Source organism: Brachionichthys hirsutus, chromosome 2 (assembly GCF_040956055.1).
Source record: "Brachionichthys hirsutus isolate HB-005 chromosome 2, CSIRO-AGI_Bhir_v1, whole genome shotgun sequence".
In the NCBI taxonomy this organism is placed as follows: Eukaryota; Metazoa; Chordata; class Actinopteri; order Lophiiformes; family Brachionichthyidae; genus Brachionichthys; species Brachionichthys hirsutus.
The window spans coordinates 2,277,417-2,298,658 of record NC_090898.1 but is presented as its reverse complement, the minus strand read 5'-3'; the positions used below and the strand labels follow the sequence as shown (position 1 = coordinate 2,298,658).

At 46.5% G+C, this 21,242-nt stretch overlaps 1 protein-coding gene across 3 annotated transcripts in view; it reads left to right on the top strand.

The window, feature by feature from the left end:
• The first annotated feature begins 324 nt into the window (after positions 1-324).
• The window catches only part of LOC137900086 (solute carrier family 41 member 1), a 47,452-nt gene continuing 26,534 nt past the window's right edge, over positions 325-21,242 (top strand). Inside the window, exons 1-3 of one of the 3 annotated variants that reach the window (XM_068744148.1) lie at positions 18,361-18,412; positions 18,488-18,606; positions 19,083-19,957. In XM_068744148.1, coding sequence (XP_068600249.1) covers positions 19,952-19,957 — 6 coding nt within the window. In that variant the 5' untranslated portion in view covers positions 18,361-18,412; positions 18,488-18,606; positions 19,083-19,951. Of the gene's footprint in view, positions 376-2,394; positions 2,717-18,360; positions 18,413-18,487; positions 18,607-19,082; positions 19,958-21,242 lie in introns of those variants that run through there. The other 2 variants (XM_068744140.1, XM_068744156.1) reach the window with 2 other exon arrangements.

Genomic DNA, 21,242 nt, shown 5'->3' with positions numbered 1-21,242 from the left:
CTATGCAAATTCCTGCTGTGCACGTAGCCAGAGTTGCCAGAGAGGGATCAAACCATTTTCTTCTAAGACAGGGGTCGATGTGCAAAAAGGGAAAACATTTATATTTACAAAAAATAATGAGTTTTAATTGGCACGTATATTTTGAATAAAAAATTAAGTTAAATGTAATATTCAACAATTCCATTAAAAATAACGAGGGGAATATTAGGTAAAGTAAATTAACGGTCCCTCATGGACCCCTATGATTCTGAGGCCTGGACAACATACCCGGTTGTCTGCCCCTGTCAATGGGCTTCCGTGCATGACCTAGTAAGGAAGGATACATACAGTTATTTTTGGGAGCTGGACACTCTGCTTCTTGTTCTGGACACAGAGGTAGGGGCAACAAATCAGTGTGTGTATTATGGGTGTAAGGTTGTTGTCAGCGACTTAAAGACAGCACTAATGTAGTTTCATGCATTAATTAATCTGTGCAGTTTGAAAGTGATGTTATCAGTTATAGCTACCTCTGATTTCTGTAGTGATTCTTGCACAAATGGTTTGATTGTTACCCTCGCCGAAGGGGAGGCGAGGGTATTGCAATTGGGTGCGTTTGTCTGTCTGTTTGTCTGTCCGAGCGCATAATTCAAAAACTAGTAACCCAATCGACTTTTAGGTTCCAAGCAAGGTTCTGTCCGTGGCTTGGTCCTCCCCGAGAATGGCATTGATCCGGATCTGGATCCAGATTCTAGAATTATTTTTACATCTGGAATCGTGCCTGTGCTGTAAACTGCCACTTTAAGAGGGAGGAACACGAATGGCATGATGGGAAAAAGAGTCCAGAAGGACTCTTGTAGTACGTTCCGGAGCAGCAAGCTAGAGCAGGTTTGGCTTCTCTGATCCGGAAGCCCTGTTTACTGTCTCACAAGATCGAATAGTCTATTGGAGGTGGGGGTCTGCAATCTCTGATTGTCGTTTTCTAGTTAGATTTGGGTTAGCTCCCTGAGAGACAAAAAAATAACTCATCAGGACTGTTTTTCATGTGTTGCAATTGCACACTTCTCTTTAACTACCAATAATAAACCTTCCAGCTCTCTACTACAGTAGCTATTGTCAGTATAATAAATACTTTCAGGATCCTTGACCATTGACCTTTCCAATCCTTAAACAGTGAGTTTATAATATTAGAGAGTTTGAAAAATGCGTATTCATTATCCTACTTAATTATAATAAACAAAATTGTAAAAAGTTGCTATTGGATTCATGAACTCAAATTACTCTCAGGTTCGTGCAGCTGCTCGCTTTCTCTGCTTAGGGGGCGTTGCAATACCAGGGGGGAGGGCGCGTATAACCCTGCGAGGAGCGTGCTTTTCTTTTGCCGGTGTACGAGACTAAAGTGTAATTGCACTTCCACTACAGTAGGTGGCAGTGGCGCGCTCATTGTCAGAGTGTGCACAAGGAGTATTAGCTCTGTGGTGAATGATTGTTTTTTCACCACGCACACAGCAAAGAGCGGGAGTTATGACGTAACGAGCAGTCAGTCAGTGAACGAACGAACCCCACAAGACTCAAGAGATGGCATGGAAAAATATTTAACAGTGATGTTTAAAACCGGGCGGCCCGGTGTCGCAGTGGTAAGCACTGTTGCCTCACAGCGAGATGGTCGCAGGTTCGTCTGCGACTTGTGGCCATTCTGTGAGGAGTTTGCATGTTCTCCTCATGTCTGCGTGGGTTCTCTCTGGGTTCTCCGGCTTCCTCTCACCACCAAAAACATGCAGCCTAGGCCGATTGGTTATGCTAAATTGCCCCTAGGTGTGAGTGCGTGTGTGGCTGATTGTCTGTCTCTGTGTTGCCCTGCGATGGACTGGCGGCTTGTCCAGGGTGTACCCCGCCTCTCGCCCATTGACTGCTGAGATTGGATCCAGCTTGGCCCGCGACCCGATGACGGAATAAGTGGTTGGGTAGTGAATGAATGAATGTTTAAAACCAATTTAAAAGCAATATTAATGAAGTTATTCTTTGTTGTAAGTTGATCTATATTTCTTTATTGTAACAGAAAATAATTGAGAATCACTGGGTTTTCTAGTGTTACGCAGTCATTGGTATTCTGGTATTGGTATGTAAACATGTTCTCCTTCGTTGGAGATGCATGTCAACAGTAGATAGCCATTCATTTTATGGTTCTGTGTCTATGTCCTTCCTTCATCTATTACATTACATTGTAATATGCGCCGATCACACCACCCAAAAACAGCCATGCTGCCCCCAACAGGGGTGTAGGTCCTCATTACAGTCGAGGAGAGACTATTTGGACGTGTATATACACATTTTGGTATAGAATGAGTTAAATGTGTGACTAAACAATCTCTGATCCACCAAATCCTCAGATTAAACAAATGACCAAATTTTTGTCAGAGCCACAACAGCCATCATGCTCGCAGAGGAAAACACCCCACGGCAGACTCGCCAAAGAAAAAAGAGCAAGCCGTCACGCTCCAAGGGGAAGTGCCCAGATCCCAGTGCCCACAAGGAAGGCCGCATAGGCGGCGAAGATGACTTTCTTTTACCACCAGTATGCCAGCCTACTCTGAAAAAGCCGGCTGAAGTGAAGCCAAAGGTTGCTGTTGCCAAAGCTGAGGAGGAATCGTCTATTGCCATCTGTCTTCAGATACTGGTTCCCTACCTGCTGGCTGGGATGGGGATGGTGATGGCTGGAATGGTTCTTGACAATGTCCAGGTGAGTCCACAGCCAAATTTCAAGATTTACTAAAAATCTGATCACGTTCACATAAGTCACATGTGTCAAAGTCAAGGCCTAGGGGCCAAATGTGGCCCTCCAAGTCATTTTTTGTGGCCCGCGAGACCTGTGTGCAGACATTTGTTTTTGTAAAATGCTGCATCTATCACACATGTTCTTAACAGCCCACATGTGTTGGTTGTTCTGCCCCTCTCAACTGTGACAAGAGTTTTGAACAAAGTTAATGCCATAACTTGTGCTGGATGATATTTTTGCTGAGCGCCATATGTAGCGGGATACATATGCTGCTCAGGATCAGCACTGGACAGCTCCATATAGCTCCATACAGCTCCATAGACAACTACCTATGGAGCTGTCCATTGCTGATCATCAAAGTGCTGTCTTGCCCGCAGCATTGACTCGGGGAATGACTTCGGGTTTTTTTTGGTTTGTGCATGTCCATGACAATACACGGTGATGGTTTTTTGGTTTTGCTTTGATTTTGAATCGAATATCTTTGTTCCTGCGTGATGATTGCATTGGAATGGAACTTTTCCACATCATTAGATGTGTTAATTTATTTCCATCACAAACTTTGGTTCATACTTATGATTTTTCTCATTTACAGAATGGCTTTATCTTTAAAAAAAGTGATATCAAAACTGAATATTTTATTGTAATTACTGTGGCGGCCAAACATGCTGGCCCCAGGACTGTCAGGCGGCGTTCAACGCTCTTCGCGGGTTACTGGTGGAGTCGCCAGTCCTCGCACCACCGCATTACATGCTGTTATTTAACAGCATGTAATGGAGTAGTTAAATTTATTTTACATTAAATGACATTACACTTAGTTAAATTTTGTACAGTGTTACAGTTTACATTTGGCCTTTGGAGGGCAAAAATAATGCTAATGTGGCCCTTGGAGAAAATTAGTTTGACACCCCTGACATAAGTGATCGTGTCAACTTAATACTGGATATAAATCTTTCCATAAATAAAAAAGCCCATTTGACTCACTTCTCCTGGCCTCTGTCACTGGAAACACAAGTTAAAGGTCTCTATCACAAAACCTGTACCATTTAAATTTGGTCACAATTAACTCAGGATTTTTGAATAAATGTAATAATTACACAAGATTAAGGCCATGTACACACGTAGCTGGGTTTAAAAAATCTTTCCCGCTCCGCTTAGAAAAAAATTGTCCTCGTTTAAAAAATAAAACTCCATCCACATGTAACCGCATCAGTCTGTTGTTAAGCACATTCATAAGCATGCCAGGCCATGTGGCGGCATCCTTTTATATGGCTCCAGGCTCGTTCGTATGGACCGACAAGGAGGAATAATTGCTCCTAAACCTTTATTTTAGAATATAAAGTCAACAAGAAACAAGAAAATGTTGGGAGTCTTGCCAAAGCAAGTACCGTATTTTCCGGATTATAAGTCGCGGTTTTTTTCATAGTTTGGTCGGGGGTGCGACTTATAAATCGGAGCGACTTATATATGCTTTTTTTTACAAAATCTGTGAGCGCAGAGACAGTAGCCTACACATTTCTATAACAGGTGTTACAGGGAACTCTGTGACCCGTCAGAATCTGTCGCGGTTTCTGGAGGTTCAGAGTTATCTGTCACACCTGTTATCTAAAAACACCAATTAGACACCAATTAGAAGGGCTGAATGAAAATGGCGCCGAAAAGAAAGTCATATTCCTCGGCTTACAAGCTTCAGATAGTGAAATATGGAGCAGAAAACGGCAATCGAGCAGCAGAAAGAAAGTTTGGAGTGAGCGAAAAACTTGTAAGGGACTGGCGAAAAGCGGAGGTTACGCTTACTGAAATGAAGAAAACAAAGAAAGCTAATCGCGGGCAACAAGCTAGGTGGCCGCAGTTGGAGGAACGAGTTCACGCATGGGTGCTTGAACAACGTGCTGCTGGGAGAGGTTTGTCAACGGTGCAGTTGCGTCTCCACGCCCAGGTGGTTGCCAAGGAGGTGAATATAAACGGCTTTGCGGGAGGACCTTCTTGGTGTTACCGCTTCATGCAACGCAAACGCCTCTCTATCAGAGCAAGGACGACACTGTCCCAAAAACTGCCAGCGGACTTTTAAGCCAAGGTTGACAGTTTCCGCGCGTTCATTGAAAAGCATGTAAGTGATCATAACGTGACACCGGATTATATTATTAACATGGACGAGGTCCCCCTCACTTTTGACATCCCCATGGGCCGAAGTGTTGCAGAGAAAGGGCAAAAAAGTGTGAATATCGTTACAACTGGTCATGAGAGATCACACTTCACAGTGGTGCTGGCATGTTGTGGAGACGGATCAAAACTGCCACCGATGGTCATTTTCAAACGAAAAACCATGCCAAAAATCCAATCCTCCTCAGTTGAAGTCGCCGTGAACGAGAAAGGGTGGATTGATCAAGAAATGATGAACTTGTGGCTTACAAAGTGCTACAATAAGCGACCGGATGGCTTCTTTAGAGCACGCAAAGCTCTGCTTGTGATGGATAGCATGAGAGCGCACATCACACCACAGTTAAAAAATAAATTAAAAGTTTTCAACTCCATACCTGCCATCATCCCTGGAGGCTTAACCAAAATACTCCAGCCACTTGATATCTCCGTGAATAGGAGCTTTAAGTCAATTTTGCGTAACCTGTGGGAGCAGTGGATGACGGATGGAGAGCACAGCTTCACGGCAACCGGGAGAATGCGCCATGCAACTTTCCTGGAAGTCATTGAATGGATCGACAAAGCATGGGCTTCAGTGACAACCGCAACCATCCTGTCGGGATTCAGAAGGGCTGGAATAATTGGAACTGCAACTGACGACGAGTCTGATGTAAGCGACGTAGAAGAGGAAGCGGCGTCTTGTCTACCTGCCGAGTTGGGGGAGTTGTTCAAAAGTGACACCGAGGATGAAGATTTCCTTGGATTTCGTGATTCGGAGTAAAACCTGATATTTTGGTAAACTTGTTAGCATGTTCTTTGTGCTATATGTTGTTTGGTGTTGGATTTTATCAAATACATTTTCCCCAAAAATGCGACTTATCCTCCAGTGCGACCAATATATGTTTTTTTCTTCTTAATTATGCATTTTTTGGCTGGTGCGACCTACAATCCGGAGCGACGTATAATCCAAAAAATACGGTATATGGATATATTGACTATGCTTTTGGAGCAATATCCTGCAGAACCCTCAAATTACTCATTATGGAGGGGGAGAGCTAATGCGGCCTATCCTCACAACAAAAATTAAGACAATTAGGAGTAACTATCGCCTGCGTGTCGACAGCGGACGCAGGACCGGGTATGACTGGGTCTTTACTTCGAGTTGTGTGAACAAATATCGGGTGGTTCTCCCGCCACCACAACCATGCAGTCTGGCATTGAAACAAATGACTTGGATGATGGCTTTCCTCTTCCCTCGCCATCTACATCCACCTCGTTCACCATGGAGCCATTCGATACTGACATGGACGGTGCATGAGAATAGTGTGACGCCCGCAGTGAAACAGCGGAGAGACGTGCTTCGGGTATGTATTTTTAATGAATCATTATTCTAAATATTGGCTGTTTGGCTGAACACAGTATGTAAACCAAAACAATAAATTGCTAATTTGTTGCCATAATGTCACATGCAAGAGGTTAAAATAAAATTACACTGTTTTACAATAAGTATAAATGCTGTGATTTTGATTATTATTAAAGACTAAACTGAAGGGGCACCGGCATGATCGTTTAAAGAGAAAGCTGCCAGCTGAGACCAAGTTACTTAATGCAGTTGAAGAGGACCAATGTGTAAAGAAGAAATGCGTGAACTTTTAAGAAACATCAGAAAAACAAGCAACTGATAGTTTTGCTAAAATTACAACTACACTCAATATGCTCAGTTCATTCATTGCAGAAGGTTTTTCCTCTTCTAAGACAAGTTATGCAGCCTCCTCTGGTACAACCTTCAATTACATGCCTTGCAAAAAGAGAGGGCACATTAATTTGCACACGTCTCTACAATGAAAAAAGAATAACCCCCCTATAAACTAAAAAAAATTATTTCCAGATATCACCTCTAAAATATTTTACTTCACAGAAATTAAATGTAGTGACTTTTTAGGACCTGATTATTTTATGTTTATGCTTCACTTGAACCAACCTGAATTTATTTTGTTGCTATGATCCAAATTATTTTCTTAGGATTTTAGTTACTGAACCAAACTAATAAATTTAAATTTAACCAAACTAATTTATTCACTTTTAACTGAATTAACATGTTTATATTGACACCAGTTAATTATTTTATGTATTGTAACGTCGGTGCGAACCATGAATCAGGAGAGGAGGATTCTTTACCAGGCTTTATTCCAGCACTGAACAGAACAATTAACAGGGCCACTGTTTCGGCTGAAACCCACGCCAACTCTCACTCACGGACCGTTCTCCGCGGTAATTAACTCTCTCTCTTTTCCGTGTGCACATAACAAAATCCCTTAAAGGAACAGCGCAACAATAACACCAACCATAACCCCCTAGGGATCATTACACTGCCCCCCCAACAATACCGTATTGGCCCGAATATAACACGATGTTTTTTGCATTGAAATTAGGCTGGAAAAGTCGGGTCGTGTTATATTCGGGGTCTAGACGTTATACCCATTCTGAACGCTAGATGGCGCCAGATATCGTTACAACGAATGGTGAACTGAACTACCCAGGCTAAAGCAAACGGCAATCATTATTTTATTGCAATGTTTTTCCTTATTCATATGTTGTGAGATGTGTCTGTGTGGATGTGTGTGTGTGTGTGTGTGTTTGCGCATGTCCAGCTGGGGTGTGTCCCGCCAGAGCGAGCGAGTGTGTGAAAGAGAAAGAGAGAGAGCGCAACTAGGAGACAGAGATATGCGAGCAATAGGAGGAAACGGAGTTTTGTTTAACAGCGCAAGTAAAATAAAGCAGCTTCAGTGATTCAGCACGTCTGGCCGGCGTCCATCTTGTATTGCTGCGCTTCAGCCTTCGTCCCCAGCGTGGTCTGGAAGTTAACCCCGGAGGCGCTGGAGAACAACGATCTCCCCAGTTAGACTTCACTTTGATGGTTCATGCAGTTATTGCAATTTTGTTGTTTTATCACAGTAGATTGGTTTATTTACATTTTAAAAACCAGAAGCCATTCATTTACAAATGTGATTGCACTTTAGTTCACATATTTAAATGTTCAGATATTAAGATGTGAGACAGTTTTTGCATGATTTGAATGTGGCAAAATAACATGCTTTTTCTCTCGAATTTATTGTTATAATCATTTGTTTCAGATGTACTGTAATTATTTTCTGTATAAAAATTGAAATTGGTGTTCAAAAAGTATTTTCTCAAACTTGAGTCTTGAAAAAGAGGGGGTCGTATTATATCCGGGGTCGTGTTATATTCGGGCCAATACGGTAAGTTCCTCGTCCTCGAGGGAACAACGAAGTCTCTGAAACGGGGGGGTAGTCTCCTTCTCCGCCTTGGCCTCACGGGATTCCGAGGGACAACAGGAACTGCCGGGGAAGGAGAGTAAACACTGGGCGAGGACGACTGCTGTGGAGAGTTCACCTGCTCCGGGGGTTGGGGAGGATGAGGCCGCTCCCGTCGCTCTGCGAAGGGGGGAAGCGTTGGACCCTTGTAAGGGGCTAACCTGTCTCTGTGGATGACCACCCTCCTGCCTCTAGGTGGCAGCTGCACCCGGTAAACCACCTGCCCCACTCGCTCCAGCACACAACAGGGCCCCACCCAGCTACTGTCCAGTTTAGGACAGCGTTCTTTCTTCCTCCTCGGGCTGTACACCCACACCAGCTCCCCAGCGAGGAAGTGCCTCCCTTTAGTGGTGGTGTCGTAGTTCCTTTTCTGGCAGAGCCCAGCCTTTGCCAATTGGTCCCGCGCGAAGGCATCCATCCGGTCCTGCAGTTTCCGGGCGTAGTTCGGACCCGGTGGTGCCTCCGGCGCATCAGGGGGCTTCCCGAAAGCCAGCTCAGTAGGGGTCCTCAGCTCTCTCCCCAGCATGAGCAGGGCAGGCGTGCACATGGTGGACACCTGGACTGCAGACCGGTAGGCCATGAGGACGAGGGGAAGATGGGTGTCCCAGTCCCGCTGATGCTCGGCTGTGAGGTTGGCTAACTGCTGGGCCAGAGTCCGATTAAACCGCTCCACCAGGCCATCGCTCTGGGGGTGGAGCGGGGTGGTGCGGGTCTTTTGGATGCCAAGGTGCTCGCACATGGCAGCAAACACCTTGGACTCAAAGTTCCGCCCTTGGTCTCTGTGAAGTGTCGCCGGTGTTCCAAACCAGCTGAACATCCCCTCCACCAGCGTGTCGGCCACTGTCACCGCCTCCTGATCTGGAATCGCATATGCCTCGGGCCACTTGGTGAAATAATCCATGGCCGCGAGGACATAGCGATTTCCTTTCTCTGAGCAGGGAAATGGGCCCATCACATCCACAGCCACTCTCTCCATCGGTGCTCCTGCTGGTTGTTGCTGCAGCTGAGCACGAGACTGGTCCGGGGGGCCTTTGTGGGAAGAGCAGGAGTCACAGCTGCGGCAGAAGTCTTCCACATCTCGGCGTTGCTGGCCCCAGTAGTAGCCCTGGCGTGCACGCCGCAGGGTCTTGGAGATGCCGAAATGACCGGAGCCAGTGCCTCCATGACAGGCCTCCAGCACCGCTGACCTCAACGACCTGGGCACCACAATCTGCCACATTACCTCCCCTGTAGCAGGCGCCTTCCAGGCCCGTTGCAGCACGCCCTCGCTCAGCCGCAGAGCATCAAACTTGGCCCGCAGACCTTTGGTGAAGATGGAGAGCCCAGTGATCTCATCTGCATGGGGGCGCTGCTCCCTCTCCAACCACTGCAGGACCGGTAGCAGGTCGCCGTCTCGTTCCTGCTCCACTCTCCACGCCGCCAGATCCACAACCTGCAGCATCCTGCAAGAGAGCTTTGCAGCATTATCTGTGTCTGTGAGCTCCCTCTCCCTCTCCTCCCGCTTGTCACAGTAGCGGCAGCCGGTGGCAGCACATGGGCGGCGAGACAGCGCATCTGCGTTGCCATGGCATGAACCTGCTCTGTGCACCACAGTGAAATTGAAGGCCTGGAACTCCTCAAGCCACCGAGCCACCTGCCTCTCTGGCTCCCTAAAAGTCATCAGCCACTGAAGGGCCGCGTGGTCAGTCCTAATGACAAACGGCGTGCCACACAGATAGTATTTGAAGTGTTTTATCGCCGTCACCACTGCCAGGAGCTCGCGTCTTGTCACGCAGTAGCACCGTTCAGACTTATTCGGGACCCGGCTGAAGTATGCCACCACCCTCTCACCGCCAGGCCCAACCTGCGACAGCACCGCCCCCAGCCCCACATTACTGGCGTCTGTGTCCAAAACAAAAGGTAAGGCAGGGTCCGGTGGTGCGAGGACTGGCGACTCCACCAGTGACCCGCGAAGAGCGTTGAACGCCGCCTGACAGTCCTGGGTCCAGCTGAAGTCACAGTCCTTCTGCAGCAGGCGGAACAGCGGCGCAGCTATGCAGGAGAACCCCCTCACAAATCTCCTGTAATAGGAGGCCAACCCGAGGAAGCTTTTGAGTTGGGTCTGATCTGCCGGGGTGGGCCAGTTCTTAATGGAGTGGACTTTCTCCTCCAGAGTGCTAATGCCCTCACCACCCAGTTTGTGGCCCAGGAACTCCACCTCCCTCCTCATGAAGTGACATTTGTCTGGGTGTAGCTTGAGGCCTGCTGCAGCCACTCTCCCCAGCACCTGCTTCAGGGACTGCAGAGCCGCATCAAATGAGGCCCCGTGCACCAAGAGGTCATCCAGGTAGACCAGGCACTGTTGCCGTGGGACCCCAGACAGCACAGAGTCCATAAGATGCTCAAATGTGGCCGGAGCGTTACACAGACCAAAGCTTAGGACCCGGAACTGCCACAGCCCTCTGGTGGTGTAAAATGCTGTCTTGGGCCTGGACTCTGGGGACAGCGGGACCTGCCAGTATCCACTTCGCAGGTCCAGGGAGGAGAACCAGGAGGACCCCGCCACCAAGTCAAGAGACTGAATATATATGATGATGAATATATTTATTAGATAGAATGTTAGAGTACAAGTACAGTCACACAGTAGCATGTATTACAGTACAAATAACGTCAAACATCCTGTCTAAGAGGAGCATTTCAAAAAAGCCCTTGCGGGCTTGTTTCCGTTGAAAGTCCTTCGTACATAAATCATCCACAAAAAACAATACAAATAAAAATAAATCCAATATTAAATTACGCAATTGATGCAACGTAACATTAGAAAGACAAAAATAAAATGTTATTACACCGCCAGTGCAAACTAACAATTAATCTAAAATAAATTACACCACTGATGCGAAATGACAATAAATAACTTACATAAATTACAATAAATTACTAAAGCAATTAATACGTGCAACATCGGTGGACAAAAAAAAGGTGGGGGGGTTTGACCCGGAGAGAGTCGTGATGACTATCTCCGTTTCTGTCCCCCCAAAAGGTGTATTTTTAGGGCCTTTTTGAAGGAGGCCAAAGAGGTGCATGTTTTGAGGGCGGGAGTCAATCCGTTCCACCCTTGGGTGGCCGTATTGTAGAAAGATGATTTACCCATGTTAGTCCTATAGGAGGGGGTAATCAGGTTGTTGTTTGAGCTCCCTCTAGTGTTGTGGCTGTGGGTGTCACTAAATCTGTGGAGGTGTTCCGTCAGGTATGCAGGGATTGAGGGGACTGAGGGCAGAGCTGCATTGACTATTTTAAATGCCAATCCCATTTTGAGTTGTTTAACCCTGTCTTCTACCCTGAGCCATTTTAGGCTAGCAAAATGTCCAGGAAGAAGGTGGGTCATGGGCCCCAGATTGAGGAGTAGCCGAATCAGTTTGTTTTGGGAGGTTTGGAGCCTGGTTTTCAGGGACATTTTGATGTTTGAATACCAGGAGGTGCTAGCATAGTCAAAGAGGGGCTGAACGAGGGCTGCAGCAAGCGTCCGGAGAGCACTTTTGTTGACAAAAGCAGACATTCTGCCCAAAAATCTTGTTCTCTGATTGACTTTTTTGATCACCTTAGTTGCCATACTATCGCCAGACAGGTATTTGTCAAGAACACAGCCCAAATAGGTAATCTCTTCTTTACTGGAGATTACTGTATTATCGACTGTGACCTTGAAATCATTAACATTTATCTCACGTAGAGAGTGTTTAGACCCAAAAAGAATCGATTCGGTTTTACCAAGATGTAGTGACAGTTTGTTATCAGTAAGCCAAGTACGGATTCTGGTGAGCTCAGAGCTGAGAGCCTCCTCAACCTGCACTTTGTCCTCTCCCGAAATCAGGAGTGCTGAGTCATCAGCAAACAGGAACAATTTGCAGTTACAGGCAGCATTCATGTCGTTAATGTATAGGAGGAACAGTAACGGTCCTAGAATGCTGCCTTGAGGAACCCCGCAGCTTACCGGGAGGGACGAGGACAAGGTTCCGTTTATGTCTACCATTTGTTCTCGTCCCTCAAGGTACGATTTCATCCAGTTTGTTGATGTGCTATCAAAACCAATCGCCCCTAGTTTATTCAATAGGATTGAATGGTTAACGGTGTCAAAGGCCTTCTGGAGGTCCAGCATAACCATGCCGCAATACTTGCCCGAGTCTACTTCACGCTTAATGTAGTCGGTCAGATATATGAGGCACGTGTCAGTGGAGTGGGATGTTCTGAAGCCTGATTGGAATTCAAAGAGCAGGCTATGCTCGGCGAGGTAGCGGTTGATTTGCTCCTGGATTATTCTCTCCATAACCTTTGAGATGGAACAAAGGATGGAAACAGGGCGGTAGTTGCCAGGTTCTAATTTGTTTCCTTTTTTATACAGAGGGATAACCCGCGCCGTCTTGAATTCCTGTGGGACGTGGCACTGATTGATGGATAAATTTATCAGATGGGTTACCACGGGGGCGATAGAGACAGCTGCGTCTCTGAGGAACCGGGTGGGTATGTTGTCAAGGCCTGTGGCCTTGTTAGGTTGAAGGGCAATTAGTTGTTTTAGCACATCAACGGTATTTACAGGTGTGAAAGAGAAAGTGTCCTTTTTAGCACCTAGCTTCTCATAGTGAGTTTGGATGTGGTCAGAACCGTACAGACCTGAATGCGGGGGGAGTTTGCTGACCAACAGGGTGGCAATAGTGGTGAAAAAGCTGTTAAAACAATTTGCTACCACCAACCTGTCGGTCTGGAGCGAACCACTTGAGTTAATGCAGATATTACTGGTTTTTGTTTGGAGTCTGTTGCTGCAGCCTAATTGTTTTAGGGCCTCCCACAGTTTTTGTGGGTTGCTTTTGTTTGCCTCAATGTTCTCATTTAAGAAATTCTTTTTGGCATTTTTTATCATTTTGTTGACCTCATTGCGTAGTTTTCTGCTTTTTTCAAGTAGTTCCTCATTGTTGGTTTTTCTGTACTCAGAGTAACATTTGTTTCTGAGCTTGATGGCATTCAATATTTCCCCCTCATCAATTCTGGGGAGGGGGTAAGAGTCCTTTATAGTGACTTTATTCAGGGGCCTATAGTCCACACAGAAGCGCATCTTTGCACTATTCTTCTTAGGCACCATCACCACAGCAGAGGCACACGGGCTGTCAGATGGCTCTATGATGCCTGCCTGCAACATCCCATCCAGCTCTCTGTCCGCAGCCTCCTGATAAGCCAGAGGGAGGCGGCGGGGCCGTACTTTAATAGGGTGAGCATCGCCGGTGTCGATGGCGTGCTCAACCAGGTGTGTCAGACCCACCTCACTCTCTTTATGGGCAAAAATGTCTTTGTACTCCAGCAGCACCTGCCAGAGACTCTCCTGCTGCTGATGGGTCAGCCCCTCACAGTTTCTGGACCAGATGCCCTTCAGTGCAGACATCCTCTCGTCCTCTTCCGCTGTTGGTGCTGCAGGAATCTCTGAGGATTTAACAGCTATCATGGTGGCTGCTGAGTGTGATACAGCAGGGGTTAACTGAATCTGCTCTCCACTGGGGAGTATCAGCAGGTCTTTACCCATGTCCAGGACACCACATATGGTATGCAAAAAATCCCTCCCGAGGATGCAGGAGTCCTGTACATCAGCCACCCAAGCAGCATGGGACACAGTGAACTTTCCCACCTTGAACTGGAACACTCCCGACCTCTTATGGGGGCCAGCTGACCTTACTGTCCTTAGCTGCACCTCAGTTAGCTCCACTGCAGCCCCAGCAGGAATGATGTCGGGCCGCACCACTGTAGCGTTGGACCCCGTGTCCAGAAGCGCTGTGCAGGGCACCCCGCAGACTGTCGCTGGAATGTGGCAGAAGTCACCAATCTGGGTCCAGCCCACAGCGATGACCGGGCTCGGTGAAGTTGGTGATGGTGTGGGAGTGTTTGTCTCATCAGCCCGTGCATTCCCACGGGCCTCTGGCCGTTTCCCTGCACTGCTGCAATCCTGGGGCACTGCCTGATGAGGTGTCCTGCCTGCCCACATCCCCAGCAGCTCTGTGGTTGACGCCATGGACCCGCCCGATGAGCAGGTGACTGGATGGCAGCCGTCTGAGTCACACTGTGTGGCCCCACTGAGTTCTGCTGCTGCTCGATGGGGGCTGACATCGCCCTCACCACCGGGACATCTTCAGCCCCGCCGGTGGCTCCGCTCAGCATTTCTCTCTCCAATGCTAGCTCCAGAGCTGAGCTCAGAGTGGTCGGATGGGCCAGCTGGACCTGCACACGGAGCTCTTTAGGACTGAGGGCCTGCAGAAACTGGTCCCTAGCAAGCTCCGTTTGCACTGCAAGCGGCATGTTGTCATAAGCACGCCTGCAGAGACACTCGATGTCATGAGCCAGGATGCGGAGGGACTCGCCAGGCCGCCTGTGTCTGTTGTGGAACTCAGAGCGCAGCAACACAGACTGGTTGTACTGGCCAAAGCGCCGCTGAAGTGCCCCGGCCAGCGCGTCATAGTCTCTCCTCTCGTCTCTGTTCAGCAGCAGCAAACACTCCGCCGCATCCTCACACAGACACAGAGCTAGCTGTAGCGTTTTATGCCGCTCTGACCAGCCAGCAGCCACAGACAGCAGCTCAAACTGAGCAATAAACACTTCCCATGATGTCTTCCCATTGAATTTGGGTGTTTTAATGTTTGCTGGAGCTTGGGCGCCGCCACGCTCATTCACGCTGCGTGCTGGTGTGTCACGTGACGTAGGCTCTGCCTCTCTGCCCTCATGGCGCCGGGCATGCTTCTGCCTAGCAAGGCCGGGAGTGAATCCTGCCTCCGCACACAGCTGCAGCGTCGCCTCCCTCACTTTCTGTGCGGGTGAGAGCGCGCAGACGTCCATCTCCTCCCCCTCCTCCTTAAACTTCGCCGTGAACATGCCGTGCGTGTCGGCGGTGGCGGATAGCAGCGGCTAACGGCGCTAACAGTGGCTAACGAGACTCCGACGTCGGTTCGTTGTTAAGCTTCTGACACCAGTGTAACGTCGGTACGAACCATGAATCAGGAGAGGAGGATTCTTTACCAGGCTTTATTCCAGCGCTGAACAGAACAATTAACAGGGTCACTGTTTCGGCCGAAACCCACGCCAACTCTCACTCACGGACCGTTCTCCGCGCTAACTAACTCTCTCTCTTTTCCGTGCGCGCATAACAAAATCCCTTAAAGGAACAGCGCAACAGTAACACCAACCATAACCCCCTCGGGATCATTACAGCAGTGGCGGGCGGTCAGGGCCTGCAAGGCCTTCTCTGCTTGCCTAACATAACCAGAAATCAAGAATACATGATCATATTTATGATAAAATCAATTTAATTTTATGTATATATATATATGTTCTTCACATTCATGTCATATTATATTCCAGTGATGTATTTTTAGTGAGAGTTTTTATCCAATCAGAATTCAGCTAGCTTGTGTTGCCAGGCGGATTTCATAGTACCAGTGGCAAATACTATCCGTCCGAGACCTTCAGAATCAGCGCCGCTTGCCGTCTGTGTTGTGTGAGTGAACGGACTCGTAGAGTTGAGTTGATAGACGGTTGCAATAGGCAATCAGATCACGAGTTGGTGAAACAAGTCCTTCCTGCTTGTCCCACTTCACAACTCAATAACGCATCCTGTGATCGGCTCTTAGAGTTGATAGACAGTTGCGATAGCCAATCAGATCACGAGTTGGTGAAAGTAAGGCCTTCCTGCCTGTGATTGGATACTCCGTGTGAGAGGGCAGCACTATGCATATTGCGTCATCAACTAATGCACACCGGTACAGCGCGACCGACCGAAAATAAAACCACAACTATTCCTGCGTTTTTAACCCACAATGGCCGAAGGAGGGGAAAGTGTGGATTTGGTTGTGATGATGATGAATATATTTATTAGATAGAATGTTAGAGTACAAGTACAGTCACACAGTAGCATGTATTACAGTACAAGTACAGTCACACAGTAGCATGTATTACAGTACAAGTACAGTCAAACAGTAGCATGTATTACAGTACAAGTACAGTCAAACAGTAGCATGTATTACAGTACAAATAACGTCAAACATCCTGTCTAAGAGGAGCATTTCAAAAAAGCCCTTGCGGGCTTGTTTCCGTTGAAAGTCCTTCGTACATAAATCATTGTGGATATTCTTGAAAGGCCATTTTCAAGACGGACCTTTACAGAGAAGCTACTAGCTTCGGCTCACGAGAGCTAGCTTCAAGCTAGCTCCGGAGCTAGCTAACCTGTCCCGGGTGGGGAAAGGATTTGTACGCCACTTCCAGGCTTCAAACTTTTGGCTTACAGCTTCCGAGGGTCGCAGCAAATTGTTCTGCTGGGAATGCCTTTTGTTTGCAAGGGATCGATTTAATGTTTGGAGCAACACTGGATTTAGGAACTTTAAGAAAGGAGAATGGATTTTGTTTTCAAATAACTGGGGGACAGCTGTTTTGGTGAGTACCAACATTTTATTTATTTAACATGATAATGAAATAAAATCACAGATATACTGTAAATGCAATGTGTGTAAATAATGTGGTGCGCCGGTGCAGCTGTGTGTTGTAGTGGAAGTACAACACGTTGTGTTGCAGTCTTTCTTATATTAAACTGCAAGTTTGCAATTTAAAGCTTGCTTATATTCTTGGTGCACTTTAAAACGTTTTGGACAAATAATGTTAAATTCCCTTTTATTTATAACTTTGATAGTACCACGTATAGTGGTAAGTTTTAATTGCTGATGCAGTTTATTGATTTTTAAATGCTCTGGAAAAAATATCCTGTGTTGTACACGATTGAGGTGATGCAGCACCCAGTAGTGCGTAAGTGTGTGTTTGTACATTGTTTCTAAAGCCGTGGTGTCATAAATAATGGTATTATGAGGGGTATTTATTCAAGTCGGACTAAGTAGGACTTCACTGAAGGCCTAGGTGTAAAATGCACCGCCCGCCACTGCATTACAGTATAACCAAACTCATGAAGAGCAGTAAAAGAAGTAACAACTGGACTTGTCCAAGTTTGGTTGAAGACGTTTCACCTCTTTTCCAAAAGGCTTCTTCAGGTCTAAATTAATGGTAGAGAGTCCAATGGCCAGAATTCCCTTCGTTAATCGAATGCCGACGATGAGAAATTCTCCTATGATACGACAATAACGTATTACCATGTAAACGTCCCAAATATGCCACATACATACACACACATGACACTCACGCTGTATTTTTTATGCTGTTGCCATGGCAATGACCAAAATATCCCATATTATCCCAATACAGATTTGACTAAACTGTGAGCTACTAATGCAGCTCAAATATGATTTGAGAGGATTTGCAGTTTTTAAACTACCTCAAGTTCGAACCACGCTCAAAAGTTTTTGTTTGTCTGTACGTGGGGTTAAACTTTGGAACAGTCTGGATACACACCATAAGCAATGTCAAAGTATTCATCAATTTAAGCTAGTATATAGACATCTGGTTTACTCACAATATTCAAACAGAGGGTCTTGAAGGTAGATCTGTTACTTGTATCAGTGCTTATTGTTTCCATTACCATTGTTGGTATATGTTTATTACCATTGCTGGTACATGTTTATTAATAATGTTGGCATGACTGCATAGAAGAAACGTCCTTCTCCCCTCTTTGGTGGTCAGGGCTGCTATAGGTGGGAGATCGAGCAGATGGTTCATGAGACCCAGGGGAATCAACCCGTTCCGGAGAGCTGGCCTACTAACTGGACATTCGTCCCTCCTTCGGCCTGCTCCATCTGTGCACACAACAAGGCCTCCCATCAAGCACCCGTTGGTCTCCTTCGCCTGCTCCCTCTTCCTCAGCATGCTTGGTCTCATATAGCCATGGATTTATCACTGGAGTCCCTCCTTCTCAAGGGAACATGGCAAACTTGTCCATCTTTTCTCTAAGGCGGCACACTTTGTACCACTGTTGAAGCTCCCCTTTTCCTTAGACTCCACGGGATACCTACAGACATGGTTTCCGACCGGGGTCCCCAGTTTGTTTCTCAGGTGTGGAAGCCATTCTCTTGGCCTTGGTCAGCCTATGATCTGGTTACTACCCACAGTCCAACGACCAGACGAAGCGGGTCAACCAAGTCCTTGAGGCAGCTCCCTGGTGTGTCTCCTCCCAACATTCGGCTTAATGGGTGAATTCCACCCATCTGCCATGGGTGGAATACGGCCACAATTCATTCGGCCACAGGTATGTCAGTCGGCCACAGGTATGTCAGCATTCATGGTTTCTCTAGGTTTTCAGCCTCCCTTTTTCCCGGCCCAGGAAGGAAAAACTGGGTCTGGTGTGAAGCTTGGGAGGCCATCATGTGGACTGCCGCCCACATTCAGCAAATAGCTGACCATCACCGCAGCACGGCTCCCCGGTACCAACCTGGGCAGAAGGTCTGGCTCTCCTCACGTGATCTTCCCTTGCAGTCCGTCAGCAGAAAGCTGGCACCTAAGTATATTGGTCCCTATGAGATCGATAAGGTTATAATAATAATACATTTTATTTATATACAGTAGTCCCTCGATATAATGCGGTTCATCTACCGCGACTTCGCGGAGTTTTAATGCAATTTTTCAGATTTTGTTTTTGTTAGATAAATCTGCGAATGTGTTTATCATTAATTCACCAATGAGTAGCAGTAGTTATGTCATGGTTCTTTTAAGGCCATTTATCCTTCATAATCTTACTCAAGATTATAAAACCAGCTGGAGGGGAGCTGTTTCTCTGAGAATCGAGGACGAGGCTAGCAGAGAGCAGCTCCATTCTCCCTTGCTGAAAGAAAGAATACTAGTCTCGTTTCTTACCGCAAGTAAATTAAGTTATTGGGTTGAATCTTTGGGGCTTGGTTCTGATTTTCTCTCTTTTACAGTGTCACAAACCTGACATTAATTGGCGTTGTCGGCAGGATCCAATACACCCGTCTGCAGTGGGCTGGCTTGGAAGAATTGATTAGAGGGTGCACACTCTAATTCACTAAGACCCTTTTCCGGGGCCAATCCTTCGCGTGCCAGTCCCTGGGGATCGGGTTGACGGGATCCGAACCAGAGCAGACCAGCCTGAAGGTAAGACACCCTTTTTCTTGTTCCTCGGGAAAGCGGGTAGGGCTTAGCTAGCCCTAACGTAGAGGTTTCCGCGAGAAGGCGGATGGAGATGTTTCTCATCGCGCTGAAACAGTAATGTTTCTTAAGTTCCTTGGGAAAGCGGGTAGGGCTTAGCCCTAACGCAGAGGTTTCCGCGAGAAGGAGGCTCCATAAGGGAGACCTCATAGCGGATGGAGATGTTTCTCATCGCGCTGAAGACGAGCGAATAGGGGTAGCAGCGGTCCTATTGCGCAGTACCTGATCAGTTGATCAATACAGTCTTGTTTAAAAGGAAGCTAGTAGGGTTCCGGTACGATCCTATTGAGCAGTGCATACAAACGACGTCATTAAATTTAGAGGCCTCAATAAATAATAATAATTAAATGCGGATGTAAAAGCCTGGAATAAATTAAAGCATACAAAGTTGTTGTTGCTGAATAAAAATAAAGTACTGATCTGCTTGTTGTTGTTAAAGTCTAGACTTAAAACCCTGTATGTACGTGTCTGTGAATAAATGTTTCATGTGGATGAACGGAATGAGTCAAAGTTGTAACAGTAAAACAGCCTGAGTCCTCATGGGATCATTGCACGGCTGGACGGTCTGGAACCTCACGGTGTCAACGCAAGACCGTCACTGGGGAAGACTCTGAACTCATTCATGAAGGTTAGTGGTGATCAGACTGGAGGGTCTAAAACGACCTGCAACTCTGTGTTAGGACGCCGAGCGAGAAGCCGGAGCAAACAAAGGTTTGCTCTAGAAGATTGCATCTCGGGAGTTGCACTTCGCCCCATTAAGGGGATTCTCTCTGAGTTACGTCACGTGTGGAATTCTATATAGCAGGAAAGGTATTTAAGATAGAATAAGTAAAAACGCTGAAGAATAAATAACCTTACTACTAAACCAAAATTAGAAAAGAGGAATTTACCCATCTGCACCTCCACTCGGGAGGGGCATGAATAAAAAATGTAGCGCCCCACCGTTGTTGTCCGCCCACGTAACCAAAGTCAAACCCAGACTAAATGCAAGAGAGAGAGGTGTTTAGAGTTAACTACAGTAAAATAGCCAAAGTCTGGTGAAGTTATTGATGACTTCAGAGCAGGACTAGAAAGAAATGTTTAAACAGAACAGTGATGTTAATAATGAATGAGCTCCATCTCAAAAACAAAACCTTTAACCCAGAAATCCGCCACTGGCTGATGAAGCATTCTGTCACCTCGCTAAACTTAACTCTGTCTGAATTTATTACATGGGGAAAACATGAAGAGAGTCTAATGATATGTTTTTGATGGTAAAGAGGAAATGTTTTAGTGAGACAGAGAGGTCGGGGTGCCAGAGGAGGGGGTGGAAGGAAAGTGTGAGATAGGACACTGGGCGCATTACTGCAGGGCGCCAAGTAAAGAAAAACACACGATTCAGCATGTCTAGGTAGGAAAGAACAAGTAGATAATCATGGAGTGAAGGACAGATAGGGAAAATAAATCTAATTTTTTTTTTAAAAGGTACATACACTACCAAGTCATTGATAGCAATGACATCAACTAGGACATTTACGTCTGCCTAAATCTGTCTACATATGGGCAGCAATATTGAGCCGTGGGCGTTGCCACGCCTCAAGAGGGGGGATAGTGGCACAAATGTCTTTGTGCCTTTAATCATTATAATAAAAAAAAAAATACAAAAATAGTATTCTGTTGGAAGCCATTACTCCTGTGAGTGTTATGAGTGCTATTCTCCTGTTTGCTTCCTTCACTTTAACATGTCTCAGGTCTATGGACAAAAGCTCAGAGGTTCAAGTTGATTGATGTAATATGATATAATACAATATGCAGGAACTAATTGTTTTCCTTTGCTCCACAAACTGCTCCACTGTGCTGGAGTTTGGCCCCCGCGGGTCACTCTGTTCCAGCCACTGAGGGTTGGGTGCCTCCTCCCACCGTCCACGACCAGA